This window comes from Zalophus californianus, chromosome 3 (assembly GCF_009762305.2).
Source record: "Zalophus californianus isolate mZalCal1 chromosome 3, mZalCal1.pri.v2, whole genome shotgun sequence".
In the NCBI taxonomy this organism is placed as follows: domain Eukaryota; kingdom Metazoa; phylum Chordata; class Mammalia; order Carnivora; family Otariidae; genus Zalophus; species Zalophus californianus.
In genome coordinates this window covers 172789077-172808789 of record NC_045597.1, presented here as the reverse complement: position 1 = coordinate 172808789, position 19713 = coordinate 172789077, and the positions used below count along the sequence as shown (strand labels likewise).

Here is a 19713-nt window from a genome sequence, read left to right as displayed (position 1 = left end):
GTCAAATCTGGCCCCTTAGACTCTAAATATGGAAAAGAAATTTCCAAGAGAAAAATGCCATGGGTGATGATGTACAGAAGAGTAAAAATGAAGCAAATCGGCAGACGGTGAGCCGGCAGGCTAGAGGTGTCACCAGAGAAGGAGCCTGTACAAGGCTGTTTCTTCCTTTTAGTTTCGGAAATCCGGTGGTCAAGTCGCCATCAAGCATGGATAATTACAAAAGCGCTTTTGATAGCTATATACTATATATATTTTCTATAGCAAGAGAGAAAGAAATTTCCTCTTAGTAAAATATTCACTTTTGTCAACCCTAAAAGGTTTTGCTGGTGACCCTGTTGTAGCTGGCTGGAGTGTGTTTGTTTTGTTTTGTTTTGTTTCAAACATGTGCAGTGTAGAATCCATAGCATCCTAAGAACTCCTCGGTTGGGAATTTGTCCTACACAGTCTGCTTGCCTTGGCATTCGCGTTTTGAACACTGAGCAGGCTTCCACCAGTCCCCGTTGTGACAGTGACAGATGTTACATTCATCCACTTTCACTTCAATGCCAGCCGGGATTATTGTCGTTCCTGCAAAGCAGTTTGGACCTGGAACACACATATATGTTGATTAGTTGATTAAATCTCGGAGGCGCTCTTTTTCTCTTCCCTCCCCGACCCCAGTAAAAAAAGCCAACCCCCAAAGCCGGGAATGAGTAGGTCAGGCTACTCGTCTCCACAGTTTATTACTAAGGTATTTTCTAGCCATCTCCTTTAAATGTAAACCTTCAACCTCTGCTCTTTTGCACACAGCTCATATTCCCTATGTGTATTTTTTTTTTTTTTTTTTAAAGATCCAGTGCTCAAAAAATCTTCTCTGTTACCAAGTACTAGCAGTTTTCTAAAGTATGATTCTATGGATCAAACTCTATTTGCTTTATCCTCTGGGGTGTAAATGCTGCTGAAGCATCCTCTGAAACTCAAGTGGGGGTCTAGCGTGGTCTGCATCAGATGATGGTACCCCATGGCCTGTCCTCTCGTTTCCTGTGGGGGGTAGGTGACAATGAACTCGCTCATTGCCTGGCTTCCGCACCTCCCCAAAGCCCAGTTCCTGGAATCCCCAGCTTGTTTCTTGATAACAATAAATAATTCATGACCAGATGATTTATTCATGTCCCAAACAAGCTTTGTTAGGGATTCATTTGATTTTTATAAATGGAGCTCCTTTAATCTGCTGGCTGGCTATTTTTTTTTTTTTTTTTAAGAATGACCTAAATGGTTGGCTTTTGAAAGACATCAGGAATTTTATTTTACTTTTTCAGACTCAGAAAAGCTTTACTGAAAATGTCACCTGCTCGGTATAGATGGATATTTTTAAAATTCACCAATCTTAATTTTTCACTCCTCTTTCTCTCCTTTCCCTTACTTTCCCTTCTTCCCGGTCTGCAAATGCCAATATTCGGTATTGGTGATATTATTTCTCAAAATCGAATGGAACAAAAATTGCTTCCCAAGGTGTCGTGGGGTGGTGCAAACTGCTCTTTCTTTGAAACAATTTGGTGTAAGTCTCTGAAGTACACATTTGGATAAAGAGAGGGAATTCTGTCTACTCATGATTTATCAACCCAGAATTACTGGCCACTTTCCATAACCACTACGAAGTAGCATACATCAATATCAGTGCTCTACTTTCACTTTCTTACTGCTTGATAAGAATTTACTAGATTATCTTTACCACCAAATAATTGAAATCAAGGGTGATTTGTAGTTCCACTTCATAATTGAAATCTTGTATAAAAATGGCAACTATGAAGTTATAATGCATCCACACAAATCTATTTAATATGCAAGGGCTTTAATCATCCATTGTTTTAGAGCTCCCAGACTTCAGTTGTGGATACACTTGCCAGTGGCCTTTGTGTCACTATGCCTTTCCTTCATTTGGTGGTCAAACCTCCCAGGGTGTGTACCTGTGCCTTGTTCTCATGGAGAACCAACCAGCAAGATTAAGAGGGATATAATGGGTCATCAATTAAACAGCTAGCAAACTGTCTGCTTTCACCCAGGATGGTGCTCCTCATTATGATGCTGTGGTTATAAGCTCCTGGCCATCCTAACTGCGGATTATTTAAGGATCACTGTTTTAGAATTTAAGTCATTGATTGATAGGTTGAACGGTCTTTGGGTCTACACCTCCCTGGGAAGATTCCACATGAAATCATTAATTTGTTCTGGACCCAGAAGAGAGGGAATCTGCAGAGAACTTGGCAAGGAGGCTTTTTCAGAATGTAGTTGGTTGTCTCATGGCTGTTTTTGACAGACCCCTCTCAGCCCAGCCAGTTCTAGGCCAGCCAGGATCTGGACAGAGCCAAATTAGCTTCAGAAATCAAACTCGATGACCGCTACCACCTGTTTGCCTGGAGCCACCCCAGAGGAAGCAGTAGTTTCTCTCTCTACCTCCTCACTTCTAATTAACTCTCTTCACCCAATTGTATACTTTTTTCCCTTAACAGATGGGGAAAGAAAAAACCAATTGTTTCTAAACAGTGGTTCCAAAACAAAGAAGTCCCTGAAACAGGCAGAATGTGATCTACTGCAGAGTTTTCTTAGTTTCTTGAGGGAATTTGGAAACTTGTCAGCAGAATCTTAAGTGTGTGTGTACGTGTGTAAGCAGGGGCATTCTGCTAACTCACAGGGGGCAGGTTCATCTCCATAGCACAATAAGAGAAAAAAAGTAGGGAAGGATCTTTGTAAACGATTTCTGACAAGTCACTGTGCATGTCTTGAGAGAGAGATTTTATTAGAGCTCTAATTTTCCTATCTGCTCCTTTCTGCATGTGTTGGTGTCATACTATGATCAGTGTGTATTTGATCAGCCTCTCTAAATCATTTCTTAAGAGCACCTTAGAATTCGCTGCTTTCTCAGCTCCGAAAATATTAATTTATATTGATTGACAGAATGCAAAGAAAGATCCTTTGCACTTTGCCAGGACTGAACAAAGTCACTGCCTATAAATAATGTAACCACCTCGATGGTCAACTTGGTGGTGAGAGGTATTTTACAGAATCCAAAATTCCTGTTTGATCTCATTAACAGTAATTTTATTAGCACCCTTCTGAGAATTTCAGGTGTCACTAAAGCCTCAAGTTTGTGGTTAATAGTCTTACCTGCTTAAAAATAATTTAGATAATTGTCAAGCAGAATGGTTGGCACTATTCAGAAACTGTTCTGGTTTGGTCCTTTCCTCCTTAAGAGTGGTGACAGCAAATGCTACTTGGGCTTCAAGCGTATGAGTGTGCTACGGGAGCTCCTTCTTTTATCTATTTCTTTTCTTTGGGAGAGGCTTTCTTTTTGTCTTGGTTTGTGTGGAAGAATAAGTTGCTTAGAAGAGTAAACTCAATGGCAAAAGCAACATATTTAATGAAGAAGACTTGGAGAGATTCCAGAGGGGAGCAGTGAAATGATTAAACTGAAGGCTGGCAAAGAGGACCTGTGAGAAAAGGTTAAAGGGGTTGGAATTATTTAATCTTGAAAGAGAAGACAGAGGAATAACTCAATAACTCTCAGGGAATTAAGGCTTATTATGTGAAGAATAGTCACCAACTGTTCTTTCTTTTGACACCTAAAATAAGAGGAGATGGAGATATGTTGAGTCTCAAGGAATTGGAAACACACACACACAGGGATCGCTCAGAGAAATGAGAAATGAGTGGCCAGCTGTGTGGTGAGACCTCCTCTCTTAGGCATCTTTAAGAACACAGGAGGTGTCATCTGTCAGGTATGTTTGAAATTGTCAGCTCCTTAAAAATAGGAACTGAATATCTGTCATTTTTCATGGCCCAAGCCTAATACTGTGTTTGGCACATATTAAAAACTCAGTATATCTTTAACTAGATTAAATAGTATGAACTAGCTAGTTATATAATGGAAGCAAAATTATTTCCTGAACTAATAGATCACACCTTACATATATATCAGGCTTAGTCCTAGTAATATTGGTATAGAAATATTTTTCAATTAATAGTAACATAACAATAATTTCTTGAGCACTTCATGCCAAGAATATGTCTCATTTACTCTTTCCAATTAGCCATGTAAGGTGCACATTCTTACCCTTAGTGTACCTTACATGGTTTACATGGCTATCTCTGAGCCTCAGGATAGAAAATAACTTGCCTGGGATCACATGTCTAGTAAGTGGCATCAGTGGGATATGAACTCAAATTTCTCTGATCTGTAGAATGCTTTTAATTGTACAAAAGAGAGGCAGATGCCTAGGAGCTCATTGCTGGCTTCCATTGCCCAGATCCTGAGCTTCTGATCAGAATTTAGAAGTCCAGTTGGGTTTAGAATTGAGGATGCATGCTGAGTTAAGAAACTTGATGGCTAAATAGAAGTGAGACTGTTTTTCTATAGATCTTTATCAGATTTACTGGTATTATACTGTGTAATCTTACAGTCTCCAGGAAACAAAATTTAACCACTAAAAGAAATTTCCCATGGAGAAGATGCTTGGATAGTGAGGCTTTGGTTTTCCTTTGGACAGCAGCAAAATTCCCAGTGGTACTAGAAGTATACCAACCGAGAAGCAGAATGAAAGTGAACCATGACTCAGGAGTCCTGGTTCAAGTCATGGTTCTGTGATTATCTATGTGACCTTAAGCAAGCACTGTGTAACCCAAATACTAATGGGACCCCATATGGTCTAGTCTCAGAAAGGATTCATATTTTTGGAAATGCAATAAAACTGGAAAGGCAATTCAAATATTTACTGGGAGTTGGAGCAAGGAGGGAAGATGGAAAAGCAGACTAGGGATACTTATACATAAAAAAATTTCCATGAAACATAAATTTTCTCTATTATTCTGTACTTCTGTAAGTACTTAATTTGCACACTTATAAAATAAAAACTAGTTTGCACACATTTTCTTTTCCATATTGAAATTATTCAAAAGAAATCTTCTAACGGAAAGCAATATATGAAATATATAAAAGCAGAGCTTCTCCAGTGAGCTTATGAAGCATCTGCATAGAGTATGGGGATCAGAGAGAAAGCATTTGGAGTGATCTCTTTCAGCTTCAGTAATAGAAGAAACCAGGAGAAAATAGATTCTGTCATATTTGTGGTTGTAAGAACTGAGCAGATTTGCTCAGCCACTAAAGTTCTCTTTTTGGCTAAGCCTTGAAATTTCCTGCATTAAAGGGTACCTAGAAACTACATAGGAAAGGAAGTCTATAGCTACTCTGATCACATCTCCTGCAGATCCATGCTTGCTTATGATGTTAAACATCACATTGGTTGCATGGAGGAACAGATGCATAATCTGAAATAAGGTTGGGAAGGAGAGGATCTCAGAGTTGTGGGAGGTCGTAACAGAGAACTTGACCTATGGGTCCATGGAAAGATTTGGTGTGTATGTGGGGGGAGAGGGGAGGATGTGACTCACTGAGGAAGAGGAAAAAGTCGTGGGGTTAGAGTGATGTGTGTAGTAGGAAGTCACTGGGAGAACGGTGATGTGCTGGAGCTGGTGGTTCATATTGGCTTGCAAGAGCCAATTATTAAGTATTCAGGAATTTTATGATCTTGTTGACATTATTTTGCCAATGGAAAGCCACTGAAGCATTTTAAGTAGGTGTGTGTGTGTGTGTGTGTGTGTGTGTGTGTGTGTGTGTACCTGCATGTGCATGTATACATGTATAATCGTGAAGTAAATCACTGATTCAATACACTGCACCAGTGTCATTGTATGGTTGGTCCATGGGGCACCCGTGGTTGGACAAGACATGATATGTCTTGATGGAGGCAAGACCTTTGAGATTGCAGACAAAAAGTAGAATGCTCACAGGCCTTGGCACTGGGTGATGGTAAAAACACATTCCTTCCTCCTTTGCTTTGACACATTAAAAGTATCTGCTAAGATGCTGGGGTAATATTAAATTAGTGTCAGCAGTTAACACATTGGCTTAAGTTAATTGATCATATTATTCCTATACAAAGTAAGACCCTAAGGGAAAATGCTCCAGGAAATGTGCAGTTTGATCTGGGGGGAAGGAGAAGGGCTGGATTTAATTTCTAGTAGGACAGCTTAGTAGGAGTGACCAGGATCATGTGCAATCGGATGGAGATCCTGGGCTGTTTGAGGGAAGAAGAGGATCTTATCGGTCAAACAACAAAACCATGTCTAGATAATTTAAGTTTAAAATACAGTAATTAGAGGAAGTTTTATGTAGAGACTATGCAGAATACCAAAAAGAACAAAGCTTGGAGGTAATACAATCAGGAGCAAGGGCCAAACTCATGCCACAGATCTGACCCAGTAAAAATATACCTTGGGTGCAGATAAAGCAGCTTGCTCCCTCAGTATCACCAACCCAGGACCCTGGATGCTACTGCTGGAACCATTGGCACAGAGGACTCTCTTCCTAGTCTTGCCAGAATGGAGACAGTGGTCCTATGCATCTTGGATTTACTAGTTTACAGGTCAAAGTCTACAGCAGATGAGCCTGGGGATAGAGGTTAGTCAAGTGCCTGCTCCCCTAGCTGCAAGGGAAACTGGAACACAAATACCTGGTAGTTGTAACTTCTCTGGGGAGAGATAGGCTTTCTTTCTGCCTAGAAGATTCCCCAGTCATAGGAAAGAGGCAGTTGTTTATTTCCGATGCTAAGAAGGATGAGGAGAGAGAGTGAGGGCAAACTTTGCCCGCGTCAAGTTTTTTTCTCGGCTGACTGCCAGTATGCTTGTCTAGCAATCAGAACACAAAATAAATATTCGGAACAATATTGCTCTAAACACGAGTGATATGGGTGTTAATAAGACAATGTTTCTGCCTTCAGGAGTTGATAATCTAGTGGGGGTGAATCCAATACAAAGCACAAAAACAAACATGGCCGTTTCAAGTCAGTCCCTGAAGAAAGTAAACAAGATTGTGTAGTTGAGGCCCAGGCCAAGAGTGGGAAAATTCTTTATAGTTTACAGAGTGCGTTTATATGTGTTTTCTTATTTCATATTCACCCTAATGCTGTAAGGTCGTTATCATAAATCCCATTGCACAGATGAGGGAAGTAAGCCTCGGAGAGATTAAGGGACTTAACAAAAGGCAGAGAACACACAGCAGGAGAGCTTACATTTCAGCTCCCCTATTCTGACCCCTGGTTGACTACTTTCCTTGAGGAGTCTTTCTTTATGTGTACTGTTATTTCCTCCAATGTCAGTCAGAATCTAACACTCCTGTTCCTGACTCCCAGCTTTCTGTCACAGGGAACTCAGACAAAATCCAGATCCAGGTGACGTGACTGAATTCAGTTAATACTTTTTTGAATTCTTCTTAAGAATTTTCATGAACAGCCTTATTTCTTCCTCACGTGAAGTACTATTTTGTTTGTTTTATAAGAGAGACAATGAGACCTAGAAATGTTTCAAGTGACTTTGAGAAAGCCACACATCTGGTAAGGAATGGAACAGGGATGCACAGCCATGTTTCTGTGCTCCATCCCAGAAGTCAGTCTTTTCTGTGAGTAGGAGCTACTTTTCATTGCCTCCAAGTTTTAGTAGCATTTGGGATGTTGTGGGACATATCAGAGAGAAAAGGCTAGTATATTTAAATTCCTGTTTTCCGTTGGGGGGTGGTGGTGTGGGTAGAATGTGTGTGTGTGTGTGTGTGTGTGTGTGTGTGTGTGTGTGTAAAGGGGTAAATAGGCAAAAGGGTGAATGTAAAGGGGAAGATTTGGAGCAGAGAAGCGGCCCCTCCAGCAGCTTTATTCAACCTCTTCTCCATAACTGCGAAGTGGGAATTGCTCTCGAGCAGCAGATCTGGCTGAGGAGGCAGTGTGGTTCTAGCGACCATCTTGGAAGGCAGCCAGGCTGGCACTGACACATCTCAGTAGGAGATGCCCAGTCCTTGTTGTTTGTGAACCCAGATCCTCTTTACCGCCGAGCCTCCTTCTTCTCAGAGGCTAGGAAAACCAGGCTGGTCATGACCACTTTATAGATGCTTCCAGATTATAAATTGGTATGGCGCCCCTGAAAATCCTCCTTCTGACAACAACTTCATATTGCTTAATGGTCTCCTTTTGAGTATTGCAATTTCTGGCCTTGATTTGAAAATTTAGTATTGACGCTTGGTGTCTTTTAGAAATTGGTTGTAAATGATCTTCCTGCTGCATAAATGAGGCAGATTCCTATTGTGTGAGGCCATAAACATTCTATATTTCTTTGGCAGGGCATCTAAATCAGCGTTTCAGCAAATAGTAGGCTTGTAGGTCTCAGTCTGTGGATAGAATTGGATTGGATTATGTTCTTCCTTTTAACTGATTTTAATTCTCTGCTTCATGAAGTCTGATAGATGTTATTATGCTATGGAAAAGCAAATAGGCTTTCTGATCAGGTGTATACCCATTTCCAACTATTACAATCTTGGAGAAAATGTTTCTTAAGAAAAATAGTAATGGGAGCTGATTGCAGTTAAAATTTAAGTGACTGAATCCTCCCCAGTATCATGTCCCAGTAGCCCGGTCAGGCCTGGACAAAGAGCAGTTAGTCCCTGAAGGGAGTTTCCAGCCTGGAGAATGCAGTGCCTCTCTCTGCCTGCTTTTAGTCACCCAGCCCTACGTTACTTTCCAGCCATTTTATTAAACCTTAGAACAAAAAGCTTCCTCAGATTAAGGCGGCAAGATTCAGGAAGGATTGTTTTCTCTGAGGCTGCCCTAGAGGTGCCTGTTAATCATTTTATGTGAAAATTCAATATCGCTGAACTCCCACACAAATTTCACTGTGAGCGCTCTGGAGAGTTTTCTGGTCCTTAAGTATGTAAGATTTATAGCCTGGTGCTCCAATTAAGTAAAATGCAAGGAGCGGAGCGGAGAGAGGAAGGACGTGGTCAAGCTACACAATAGGGTAAAGGTTGGCTGCTCTCTCATTTCGGGCGCATCAGCAGGCTGGGGGAATCAGGCTTAGTTCACATCCTGTATTAGTGGGACATACATGTCCAGGCTCACCTTCAGAAGAAGGTATGGTCAGAACATGGCTTAATTTGCTATTGTATAAGACATTTTATCTGTTCAGTTTTTGTTTCAAATGATGAAATAGTCCTCCTCAATTTTCCAAGCTGCAATAAGACTCCTTCCCCTTGTTAGAGCATTCAGTGGTTTTCAGATAACTTCCATATTTCTTCTCAGCAGTCCTAAAGTTAGGAGGAACTGAGGTTAGTGTACCTATTTGACAGGTGAGGGCACTGAGGTTCAAAGAGAGAGGAGATGAGATGATTTACTACTTACTTATTTACCAGGTAAGGAGATTAGGCCTCGAGTCATACCCTCTATGTTTCAATCCCATTTCTGCCATTTACTGGAGGTATGATCTCAGGGTCCCCAGCTGTAAAGTGGGAACAATACTGAAATGAGTGTACCTATCTTATGGAGATTTTGAAAAAACAAATGAATTAATACATGTAAACTACTTAGAACGGTGCCTGTCACATACTAATACTCAATAAATGTTGCTATTTGTTTATCATGCTAATTATTATTATTACCTGAGTTACAGTCTAGGCTACTTTGGGTGGGATATGAATTCCGGGACCTTTGATTGTTAGCCTAATTAAAAAAAATTAGAACATCAGTGAAGAAATTAATCTTATTAATGCCAAATAATATATATATATATATAATTTTGTGTGTGAAGTGAGCATATAACAATAAAATCATTTCTACATGGATTTTCCCCAGGCTTGTTTACTATTTACCAGGAAGTTAGATGGATGAAAAGAACACCTGAATAAAGAGCATCACTGGGGAGAATTAGGGGAGACCTATTAGTTTGAGCGAGCTGTTGACTGTGGAAGGGTTCATTAGAAAAATGATTTAAAATGGTCTGTTTGGACTGCTAATGATAACTGGTTTTGTTTGTTGGAAAGAAAGGGCCCAGATATGGTGGGAGAAAGTCTAAGTTAAAGGATAACAAAGATTGCATAGTAAAAGACAGAGTAGGCAATGATATCTATATATATATCTAAATATCTGAATTATCTCACTGTCCTTCCATCCGTCTATCATCTATTCAGTCTTTTACAGCATTTTTCTTAAAAACAAAAACAAGATAAGTATAAATGCCTGCTAATGGACATATTGAATAAATTATGTGAGCTGCTCCATACTCTTCTGTAGCCATTAAAAAGAATGAATTACAACCTCCAGCTGACTTGCAGAGATTTTCTTGAGTTATTGAATAAGAAAGGCATTATACAGAGAGGTGGGTGCAATATGATCCTATTTGAATAAAACAAATGTAGATAAACTTCTGTTTGTATGTTGGCATAGGATTATATGCAAATAGAGGAAAAATAAAGAAGTACCAATACTACATTGTTAACATGGATTATCTTGCTAGAGGCAGGGATTGCTGTTGGGGGAGGAGATGTCTAAGACAAAGAGGCAGGAGAAAAGCAAGTGCATCATGATTTGTGCAAGTGCATCATGGTTCTATGTATAAAAACAGAGAATTCTTACATTGACATTGCATTTTAAAATCAATGTGTACATTTAATGATGTAATGGTTCTTTTTTTCCCTTAAAACCTGTTATAAATTGATAATGCAGCAGACAGGCCCATTTAGAGGTTAGGAAATATAGTGAAAGTCATAAAAAGGGGTAGACCAAACAGAACTCTCAATATTTGTTTTCTTGAATCTAAAAGTTTTATGGCTGTGCTGTTTATTACAGTAGCCACTAGCCACATGTGCCTAGGGGACACTGGAAATGTGGCTAGCCCAAAATGAGAGGTGCTGAAAGTGTAAGAAATATCAGATTTCAAAGATTTAATATGTCTTTGAACGTAAGAAAAAAACAAGTAAAATAGCTCATTAATATTTACTATGTCGATTACCTGTTGGATGAAAATATTTGGGGGTATATTGAGTTCAATAAAATATATTATTAAAATTCATCCCTTTTTTACTTTTCTAAAGTGGCTAATTAAAAAATTAAAGTTGTTTAAATTTAAAATTAAATTTAGAAAACCTAAAATGACACGTGTGGCTTTCGTGATGTTTCTATTAGTACCAGCATTGAGGAATTACAAGAGGATCACAAGGTGTTAGTAATGGCCCAGAGGAAACTATCATTTACATAAATCTGGTAGGAAATAATGCTAGGTGTTGTGGGAAAGGGTATATTTTCAGGACAAGGATTCTCAGTGTGGGCCCTTGATCATCAGCATCATTGGGAACATCTTTGAAATGCAAATTTTCCAGCCATGCCAGATGCGGGCTGAATCAGAACCTCTGGCTATGGAACCCACAATCTGTGTTTTAACAAAATTTCAGGTGATATTGATGCAGGCTAACATTTGAGAACCACTACTTCAGAATAAGGGAGACCTTGGATAAAAACCTTACTATTGGGCACCAGGAAGATAGCATAATTAGTCTGAGTTTTGGAAGATGCCTCAAAATAGACTAAGCTCATCCTAAAAGCAATGAATTCATCATGCTACAAGAACATGGGCTTTTAGCCATGGGGTCATTCCTGAGGAGAAATTTTGAGCAAGTAAATGGTGGTTAAATGGTTCAATTACTTTCAAGTTTCAGCACAGCCCCTGAGCTGTCATTATCGTGTTTCTTTGATAAGTGTGATTTTTACCCCATGACAGCTTTGAGAATCAAAGAATCGTGTGTGAAACTTGGCATTTGGAACCATTTTGGATGCTTTAATGACCTCTCTTTCCACAAAAAACAAGTTGGTTATCACTGGAAAGAAAATAGTATATATTTATCTTTGGGATAGAAACAGGTTAGAAAAGCTTGTATTACTCAGTTTTGTCCAACTTTCATATAAAAAAATAAAATTTCTTTAAGCAACAAACTTTCTACTTCTGACAGCTAATTTAGTATCTTTGAAAATCACAAACCTATTTTCATTTCCTTAAAATAATATGCATGAGTGAACACACTAAAATGGAAGTCACATCCTTGTTGGGAGAGGGACATAAGACAGTGGGGGGGGGTATGCTTATCAACAAAGTGAGCATCACAACACACACACACATCATATTTCATAATGGAGGTAAAGAGAAAACTTTCCATTTCCATTCTCTATGTTTGAACACACAAAGTGCCTTGCAACTGGAAAAAAAGATGATGGGCAGATTATTTCATTATTGGGTTATATGACCAAAGATGCCCGACTGACATTTCCATGATTTTCAAAGCAATGTATTATTAGACATGCCATGGGTAAATGAAGTAACAAAGTGACATTTTCTTTAATGTCCATCTAGATAGCTAATAACTATGACACAGAAATGATGACAAGATTAGTAAAAATAAATAGTATAATGAGAGTCTAGTCTGGAAACATTTTAGTCTAGAAATATGTCCACCAGATAGACATTTCCTTCTTATATGCATATAGCATGAGTAGATCTTGAATATAAATAATGGGATAAAATTTATGAAAAAATGAAGTGAAGAGTACACCTACTAAGGGGATTTAATCTAGTCTAGGAGTCAGAGAAGGGTGCCTTAAGGAAGTGTTGGGTGATAATGGGAGGAAGGGACAAAGGAGTGACATATGATCAGCTCCTAAGTGCAATAAAAGCTTTGGTGCATAGGGAAGCATTTGAGATTCTGCAGAGAATCAATGAGAGGGAGGATCAAGGACAAAAATAGAGACATAGGTAGGAGCTAGTTCTTAGTGTGTTTTTTTTTTTTTTTTTTGAACTATATTTTGGATTTTGGATTGCGTCTAAAGGGCGATCAAAACCAAGATATCATCAGATTTACTTTTTAAATAGTATACACTGGCTTCAATGTGGATAATGAGTTGAGCAGAGGTGAGGGCCCTGTTGCAGAAAGTAGACCAATTTAATCAGTTCTTGAATTAGTCCAGGCAAAGAGAATCGTGCTCCGGACTAGGGTGGTGGCCCTGGCAATAGAGAGCAAAGAGTGAATTTGAGCAGTATTTAGGAGGTGGAATCAACATGATTTGGTGGTAGACCAAATGCGTGAAATAAAGTAGAAGATGATTTAAGTAAGGATATGGGACACTGATGAACAAACAGAATTTGGGGGAGGAGGAAAGAGAATGTAGTTAATGTTAGGAAATTTGAGCTTATGTACACATGAATCATCTAAGTGGAGATGAATAGCAGAACAGAACTGACTGTGCTGGGCAGAGAGAGTTGGGGGTGTCTGGTAAATGAATGGTAATTGAAGCCAGGGGAGTAGCCATGGTTTCCCTGGAAACCTCATGGTGTAGCACAAGAAGAGAGTCTAGGGCATCATCCTCATTTAAGGAGCAGACAGAGGAGTTGGAGCCAACCAAGGTGACTTAGGAAGTCTTCAAAGAGGAAGGAGAAAAAATAGTGGTACATGTTATCAAAGAAGCAAAGGAAAGGACATGTTTCTGGTAGGATAGGTGACAGCAGTGTCAAATGCAGTGGAGAGGACAACTGATATGTGGGCAGAGACAAGGTTATTGGTGACTCACAAGAGCAACTTCTGTGGAGTAGTGAAGGCCAAAGTCAGGCCAACGAAGATTGGAGGAACGGGTGGGTGGGAAGGGGGATATAGACATGGAGTCCAGCCAGTACCTCTATGAGGCCAGGGTTTAAGATGAGTGAGATAAACATGTTTAAATGGTGGTGGAGAAGAAACAGGGGGGAGAGGTTGAATATAAAAAATCAGGGTCAGAGGGCTGGGAAGAATCCTTGATAGAACAGAATCTCTGAGAATGCCAGAGAGTGTGGAATTCTGTCTTAGATAGCAGATGGGGAACCTCTTCCATGGTAATAGGCAATAAGAGGCTGAAGGAGTTTCTGTGATAATTTCTATTTCCTCTAGGAAGTAGGAGGGGGCACTAATCTGCTGAGGTGAGGAAGTAAGGATTGAAGCAGTCTTTGGGGAGAAAGAGAAGGCTGACTAAGGAAGCATAATGGAATTGTTGAACAGTTGGAAGGTCCAGAAGAGGATGGTGACCACATGTAATGGTACCAATTTGACTGTGTAATCGTCCCCACTGGACCTCACCAATATCGAGGAAGAGTGCCCCAGGCAGGCAGTCAACCCTGAATAGCCCTGTGACCTTGGGCAAGTCACTGATTCTCTCTGTGCCTCTGTTTCCTCATCTGTGAATTGGGAGCAGTAGGAGTACCCACCTCTTAGGATTGTTGTGATTATTAAGTGAGTTAATACCCACAAATTACTGAGAATAGTTAGCATATTGTATGCACTCTGGAAGTGTTAGCTATTCTCCAGCTTTGGGGTTTGGGCAGGCATGTGAGGACAGGGGCAAAGAGAAGGGAGTTATTAACAAGAGGGTGGCTGAAATTGTAGACAAATGTATTAAGCTGGAGAACAAAGGGAGTGAAGCTTATTCCCAAAATAACTAGGTTATTTTATATTTACTGGAAGTCCTTCTGGTATAGATTCCTGGCCTAAGATTATAGTAGGCTAGTTTTGCTGACAGAATTATAGTGTTGATGGAAAGTGAAATAACATTATTTGAGATTTGTAATTTCAGGTTCTAAACTATACTTCGTGGTATCCAATGCATAAGGGATTTACATTAAGAAGATTGTTGTGTTGTTATTGTTGTCATTGTTTTAGGAGAACTTTAGCTTGAAGCACATCCTGTGTGTCACATTTCATGCTCTGAACTCCTATGAAATGGGAAAGTTCTTAAAAAGAGGGAAAAAAAATCATAAGCAATATTAAGGGAATCCCCTCAAGTTAAGGCAATTTTGTTTAAAGGCTATAAATTTGCCAACTGTTTATGTTCTTTTCCTTGAGGTCCACAATGCAATTTAAACCAGAAAAACAATCAGTTTGGCCCAAGCTTGAATTGTTGCAGAATAAACAACCTCCAAAACTGAACTTTAGAAGGAACTCTCTGCATTGCTGATGTACTGAGACACTCAGAGGTGCAATTTTGTCTCCAAGAATACATGTTGTATGGTCATTCAGATCATGCTTGAGACCCTGGCCTTTTATCATAAACATAAATGGACTTTAGGCACCAATAATTATTTCCAGGTAGGAAAATTATTGAGGTTTTATATGGAAAAAAATATTACTGAAGAGCCTGTTGAGCTCTCTGAAAGTAGGAAAATAGTTTCATGCACTAAGAAATAAATAAAATACAATTATAGACTTAAGACCTGCCTGCCACCACCCTACCCCCTGCCCCTGGGGAGTCTAGAAATCTTGATTTTATTCTTGCCTATGCAAGTGATTTTTTCCTTGAATTTAGGGGAAACATTTAGAAGTGGGGAGGGTGGAGAGAAGAAGGATCCAGATAGTCCATGTTAGGTGCAAATATTGCCAGTCTCATCTCAAAGATATTCCCGAATCTGCTGCCTTCCCAGGAATTGCCAATGGCCAGATATCAGTTATTAAGGATAGTTTATTTATTCATTCAAAAAGTATTTGTTGAAGGCCACGTGCAAATTGCTAGAGATACAGTGATAATAAGACCCATTCCCATAAACTCTCAAAGAGCTTACACTTCAGCAGAAGTGAGGCGAGTACACAGACATAGGATGTTATGGGGCCTAATCAAAACTGAGCACAAGGAAGGCTTCCTGGAAGATGTGAAGACTGAGTTGATCTTGTGGCATGACTGGGAACTATTCTGGTGAAGAATCAGGGTGGCAGTGGTGGATAGGAAAGGATACTCTAAGGTAAGTTAGTGGAATGAGTAAGAAGGGGTTATGATTCATTGAAAAAAAAAATTGTAAGGAATTCCATGTAGCTGGGGCTTAGGGTCCCAGGAAGGGTATAGGGAGCTGAAGCTGGAAGAGAAGGAAGGGCAGTGGCCAGGTCCCAGAAGACCTTTAAGCTGCATGGAGTAAAATGGATTTCACTGTTGAAAGCACGGAACCAAGTACTAAAAGGTTGTTGAGTGGTTGGGTAGCATCATCATATTTATGCTAGAACCAGACTGCTCCTACTGCTGTGTGAGTGGCTTTGGAAGGCACTCGGCCTGGAGGGAGCAAGAACAGTAATTGCTCCAGAAAAGAAATGGGAGGGGCGCCTGGGTGGCTCAGTCGGTTAGGCATCTACTTCGGCTCAGGTCATGATCCCAGGGTCCTGGGATCGAGCCCCGCATCGGGCTCCCTGTTCGGCGGGAAGCCTGCTTCTCCCTCTCCCACTCCTCCTGCTTGTGCTCTCTCTCTCACACACACACACTCTCTCAAATGAATAAATAAATAAATTCTCTCTTTCTTTTCTAAGATTTTATTTATTTGACAGCAAGAGAGGGAACACAAGCAGGGGGAGTGGGAGAGGGAGAAGCAGGCTTCCCGCCGAGCAGGGAGCCTGATGTGGGGCTCAATCCCAGGACCCTGGGATCATGACCTGAGCCGAAGTAGATACTTAACGAATGAGCCACCCAGGCACCCCTAAATAAATAAATTCTTAAAAAAAAATGAGAAAGGCCCACAACAAACCAGTGGCAATAGGAATGGAGAAGAGAGGACAAGCCAGGGTGTTACTAAAGAAAGTAGAATTGATACAATATGGATGTAAGTAGTATGGAAGAGGAAATAAAATGTCTATAGTTCTTGCTGATGTGGGGATAGTAGGTGGTATCTTTCACTGAGAGAAGTAAGGCAGGATAGGTAAGTTTAGGGGAAATGTCCAGAGTTCAGTTCTAGAATACTGAGTTTTAAATGTCTTTGCTAATAATAAGGTCAGGGTAAGTAGTGGGATATAAGGGTTGAGATATCAAGGGAGATATTTGAACTGGAAGCATCAATTCAGAAGTTTTCAAGATATAAATGGTGATTGAATCCATGGAAGTGGCCTCTTAGGAAGAGAGAGAATAAATAATGAGAAGGTTACTATTGGCGGAACCCCAGTGAACTAACGTTTAAGTCACGAGTAAAGAATGGAAAGCTCAGAAGAGGACTGGGAATGAATGGCTTAAGGGGTGACATAAGAAGATGCATCAGAAGTCAATAGAGAAGACGGTTTCAATAAGGAGTCAAATGCTACCGGGATGTGGAATGAAATGAGTTGAATGTATACGTTGTGTTTAGTATCCAGCAGGTCCTGGATGCCCCAGGCCAAAGCAACTTCCATGTCCTTGTGGGGAGGAAGCTGGATGTAAGAGGGCTTCAAAGTGACATGTGAGGAAAAAATACAGAGACTACACGTTCAGGAAGCCTGGTTTTGAAGAGAAGTTGAGATGTGGGCCATGTGATAAGAGGAAGAACTTCTTGAGCTGGAATGTATTCATTCAATTTGAAGCCTTTTATTTTTGATTTTTATTTTTTTAGGATCAGGGAAATGTACCTGTCTATAGGCTGAGAGGATAGAACCCATGGTGAAGGAAAGGTTGCATGTTTGGAGAAAAGGAAGTGGTGTAGGGAATGAGTTCTAAGAATTGCTAATCAAAGTGGCATGGGTTTTATCATAAATGGGTGTTGAATTTCATCAAATGCTTTTTTTTTTGCATCTATTAAGCTGCAACAACATGGATGGATATAGAGGGAATTATGCTAAGTGAAATAAGTCAGAGAAAGACAAACCCCTCAGACTTATATGTGGAATCTAAACAACAAACCAAACCAAAACAAAACAAAATTCAGAAACAGACTCATAAATACATAGAACAACGTGGTGATTGCCAGAAGGAGTGGAGTGGGGGAATGGGTGATGTAGGTGAAGGGGAGTAAGAGGTACAAATTTGCAGTCATAAAATAAAGAAGTCACAGGGATGTAAAGTACAGCACAGGGACTATAGTCAGTAATATTGCGATAAGTTTGTACGGTGATAGATAGTAACTAGATTTAGCGTGGTGATCATTTCGTGATGTATGTAAATGTCGAGTCACTAGGTGGTACACCTGAAAATAATCTATTGGATGTCAACTACACTTCAATAAAATAAAATAAAATGCCATGATCTCAGGGCCAGCAGCAGGGGCATCACTGGGGAGCTTGTTAGAAATGAGAAATGTCAGGCCCCAGCCAGACTTCCTAAGCCAGAATCTGCTTTTCAAGGAGGAAGGAAATTCTACTGAGATGTGGAGATAAGGACTATAAGATGTGAAGAGAAAGACAGGGACATTTCTTAATGTTGTCAGGGGGGTGAAAATGTTGCCATTTTGCTGAGAAGGAATGAACTGGTCTACTGAGAATGAGAGGGTGTCGGGGACATGTGGTCCCAGAGAGCCAACTCCTAAAATCTGAATGTGTAGCACGGAAAGTTTGATTGAGAGAGAAACCTAGGAGTCTATTGTCGTATGTAACTAAATGTTTGTGTGAAAGTTTCCACCAGCCTAGGGGCTGGTATTGGAGGAGGCCGACACTTAGGTTGATGTTGTTGGAGGTTTTGCTAGGCAAGTGGAAGTCGACAGGAAAGAGGGTGAATTGATGAGCCATGAGGTCTAGGTTGGAAAGAGAAATCAATAAAAATCAATGGGAACTGATCAATTGGAAGGAATTGTAGGTCCATCACAGTCATGAAGAGAAATGAGAAATATTACGCTGGCAGCAACGGTGGCTGCTTGTCCAAAAAAGAGAGATTCCTTCTCACCGCACAGTTTTTTGTATGTTTTACAAATAATCCCTCTAAAACATTGGTTCTCTCCCTGCCCTGGTTACCTATGCAGCCAGAGTCTGAGGCTGTTCCAGGTACTGAAACTGTCTACTAATAGCTTCCTCACTATGAAATCTACTACAACTTCTCAGTTCTTTAAATGAGAATGAGAAGACTTGTAAAATCTGACTGAGGATTTTTAAAGACCAGAATGATGTTCTTTCCTGTCTTGAATGCCCTTTATTTTTTTTTATAACCATTTGCGAAATTTATACTCGAAGTATGTTATAAATGCTACACTGATTCTCACCCCGCAAATGTTCTTTCTTTAACTTTTGAACCTCAAAGCCCTCTGTTCCTCCCTTATGACACTATTAAACTATATATGTATATATTTTAACATAGTTGAACAGTTTTATCCCTTCTAAGATGTGATAAGATCTTGAATAGCAGGAGCTGCCTTGCTAATTTTCGTTGCAGTGCTTGGCAAAGAGGAGGTTTTGTAGCTGAGTCATCAGGGTTCAAGAATGGGGTGGGAGGGCCAGAAAGATAATGCGAGAGAGAGGGCTGGTGGAAGATTATGGAAGGTGTTTTGTATCAAAATTAGAGGTTTGTATTTTTAACCTCTAAAATGGGGAGCCCCTGGGATGCCTGGGTGGCTCAGTCAATTAAGCGTTATGATCCCAGGGTTGGTCCTGGGATGGAGTCAGTCCCACGTCGGGCTCCCTGCTTAGTGGGGAACCTGCTTCTCCCTCTGCCTGCCGCTCCCCCTGCTTGTGTGCTCGCTGTCTCTGACAAATAAAATAAATAAAATCTTAAAAAAAATAAAATGGGGAGCCACTAAAAAGTTTCAAGTAGGGAAGTGATGTAACATTAATGTTTCTGAAAGCTCACTCTATCTAGAGGGTGGAGGACGGAGCAGAGGTGTGTGAGATGAGAGACAAGGGTGAGTTGAAGAACTATTGTGATTGTCCAGGGGAGGCACAAGGGTTTGAGACAAGGCATAACACTGAGTCTGAACAGGAAAAATCTCATTTAATACATTGTGGGATTTTTTTTTTTAAGATTTTATTTATTTATTTGACAGAGAGAGTGAGAGCAGGAACACAAGCAGGGGGAGTGGGAGAGGGAGAAGCAGGCTTCCCACGGAGCAGGGAGCCTAATGCGGGGCTCGATCCCAGGACCCTGGGATCATGAC

General features: G+C 40.3%; 1 protein-coding gene across 1 annotated transcript in view; it reads right to left on the bottom strand.

Moving 5' to 3' along the window:
- Nucleotides 1–316: 316 nt before the first annotated feature.
- Nucleotides 317–19713, bottom strand: part of VWC2L (von Willebrand factor C domain containing 2 like) — a 151447-nt gene continuing 132050 nt past the window's right edge. Inside the window, exon 4 of the mRNA XM_027591078.1 lies at nucleotides 317–585. Within this exon, the coding sequence (XP_027446879.1) occupies nucleotides 437–585 (149 nt within the window). The 3' untranslated portion in view covers nucleotides 317–436. The remainder of the gene's footprint in view (nucleotides 586–19713) is intronic.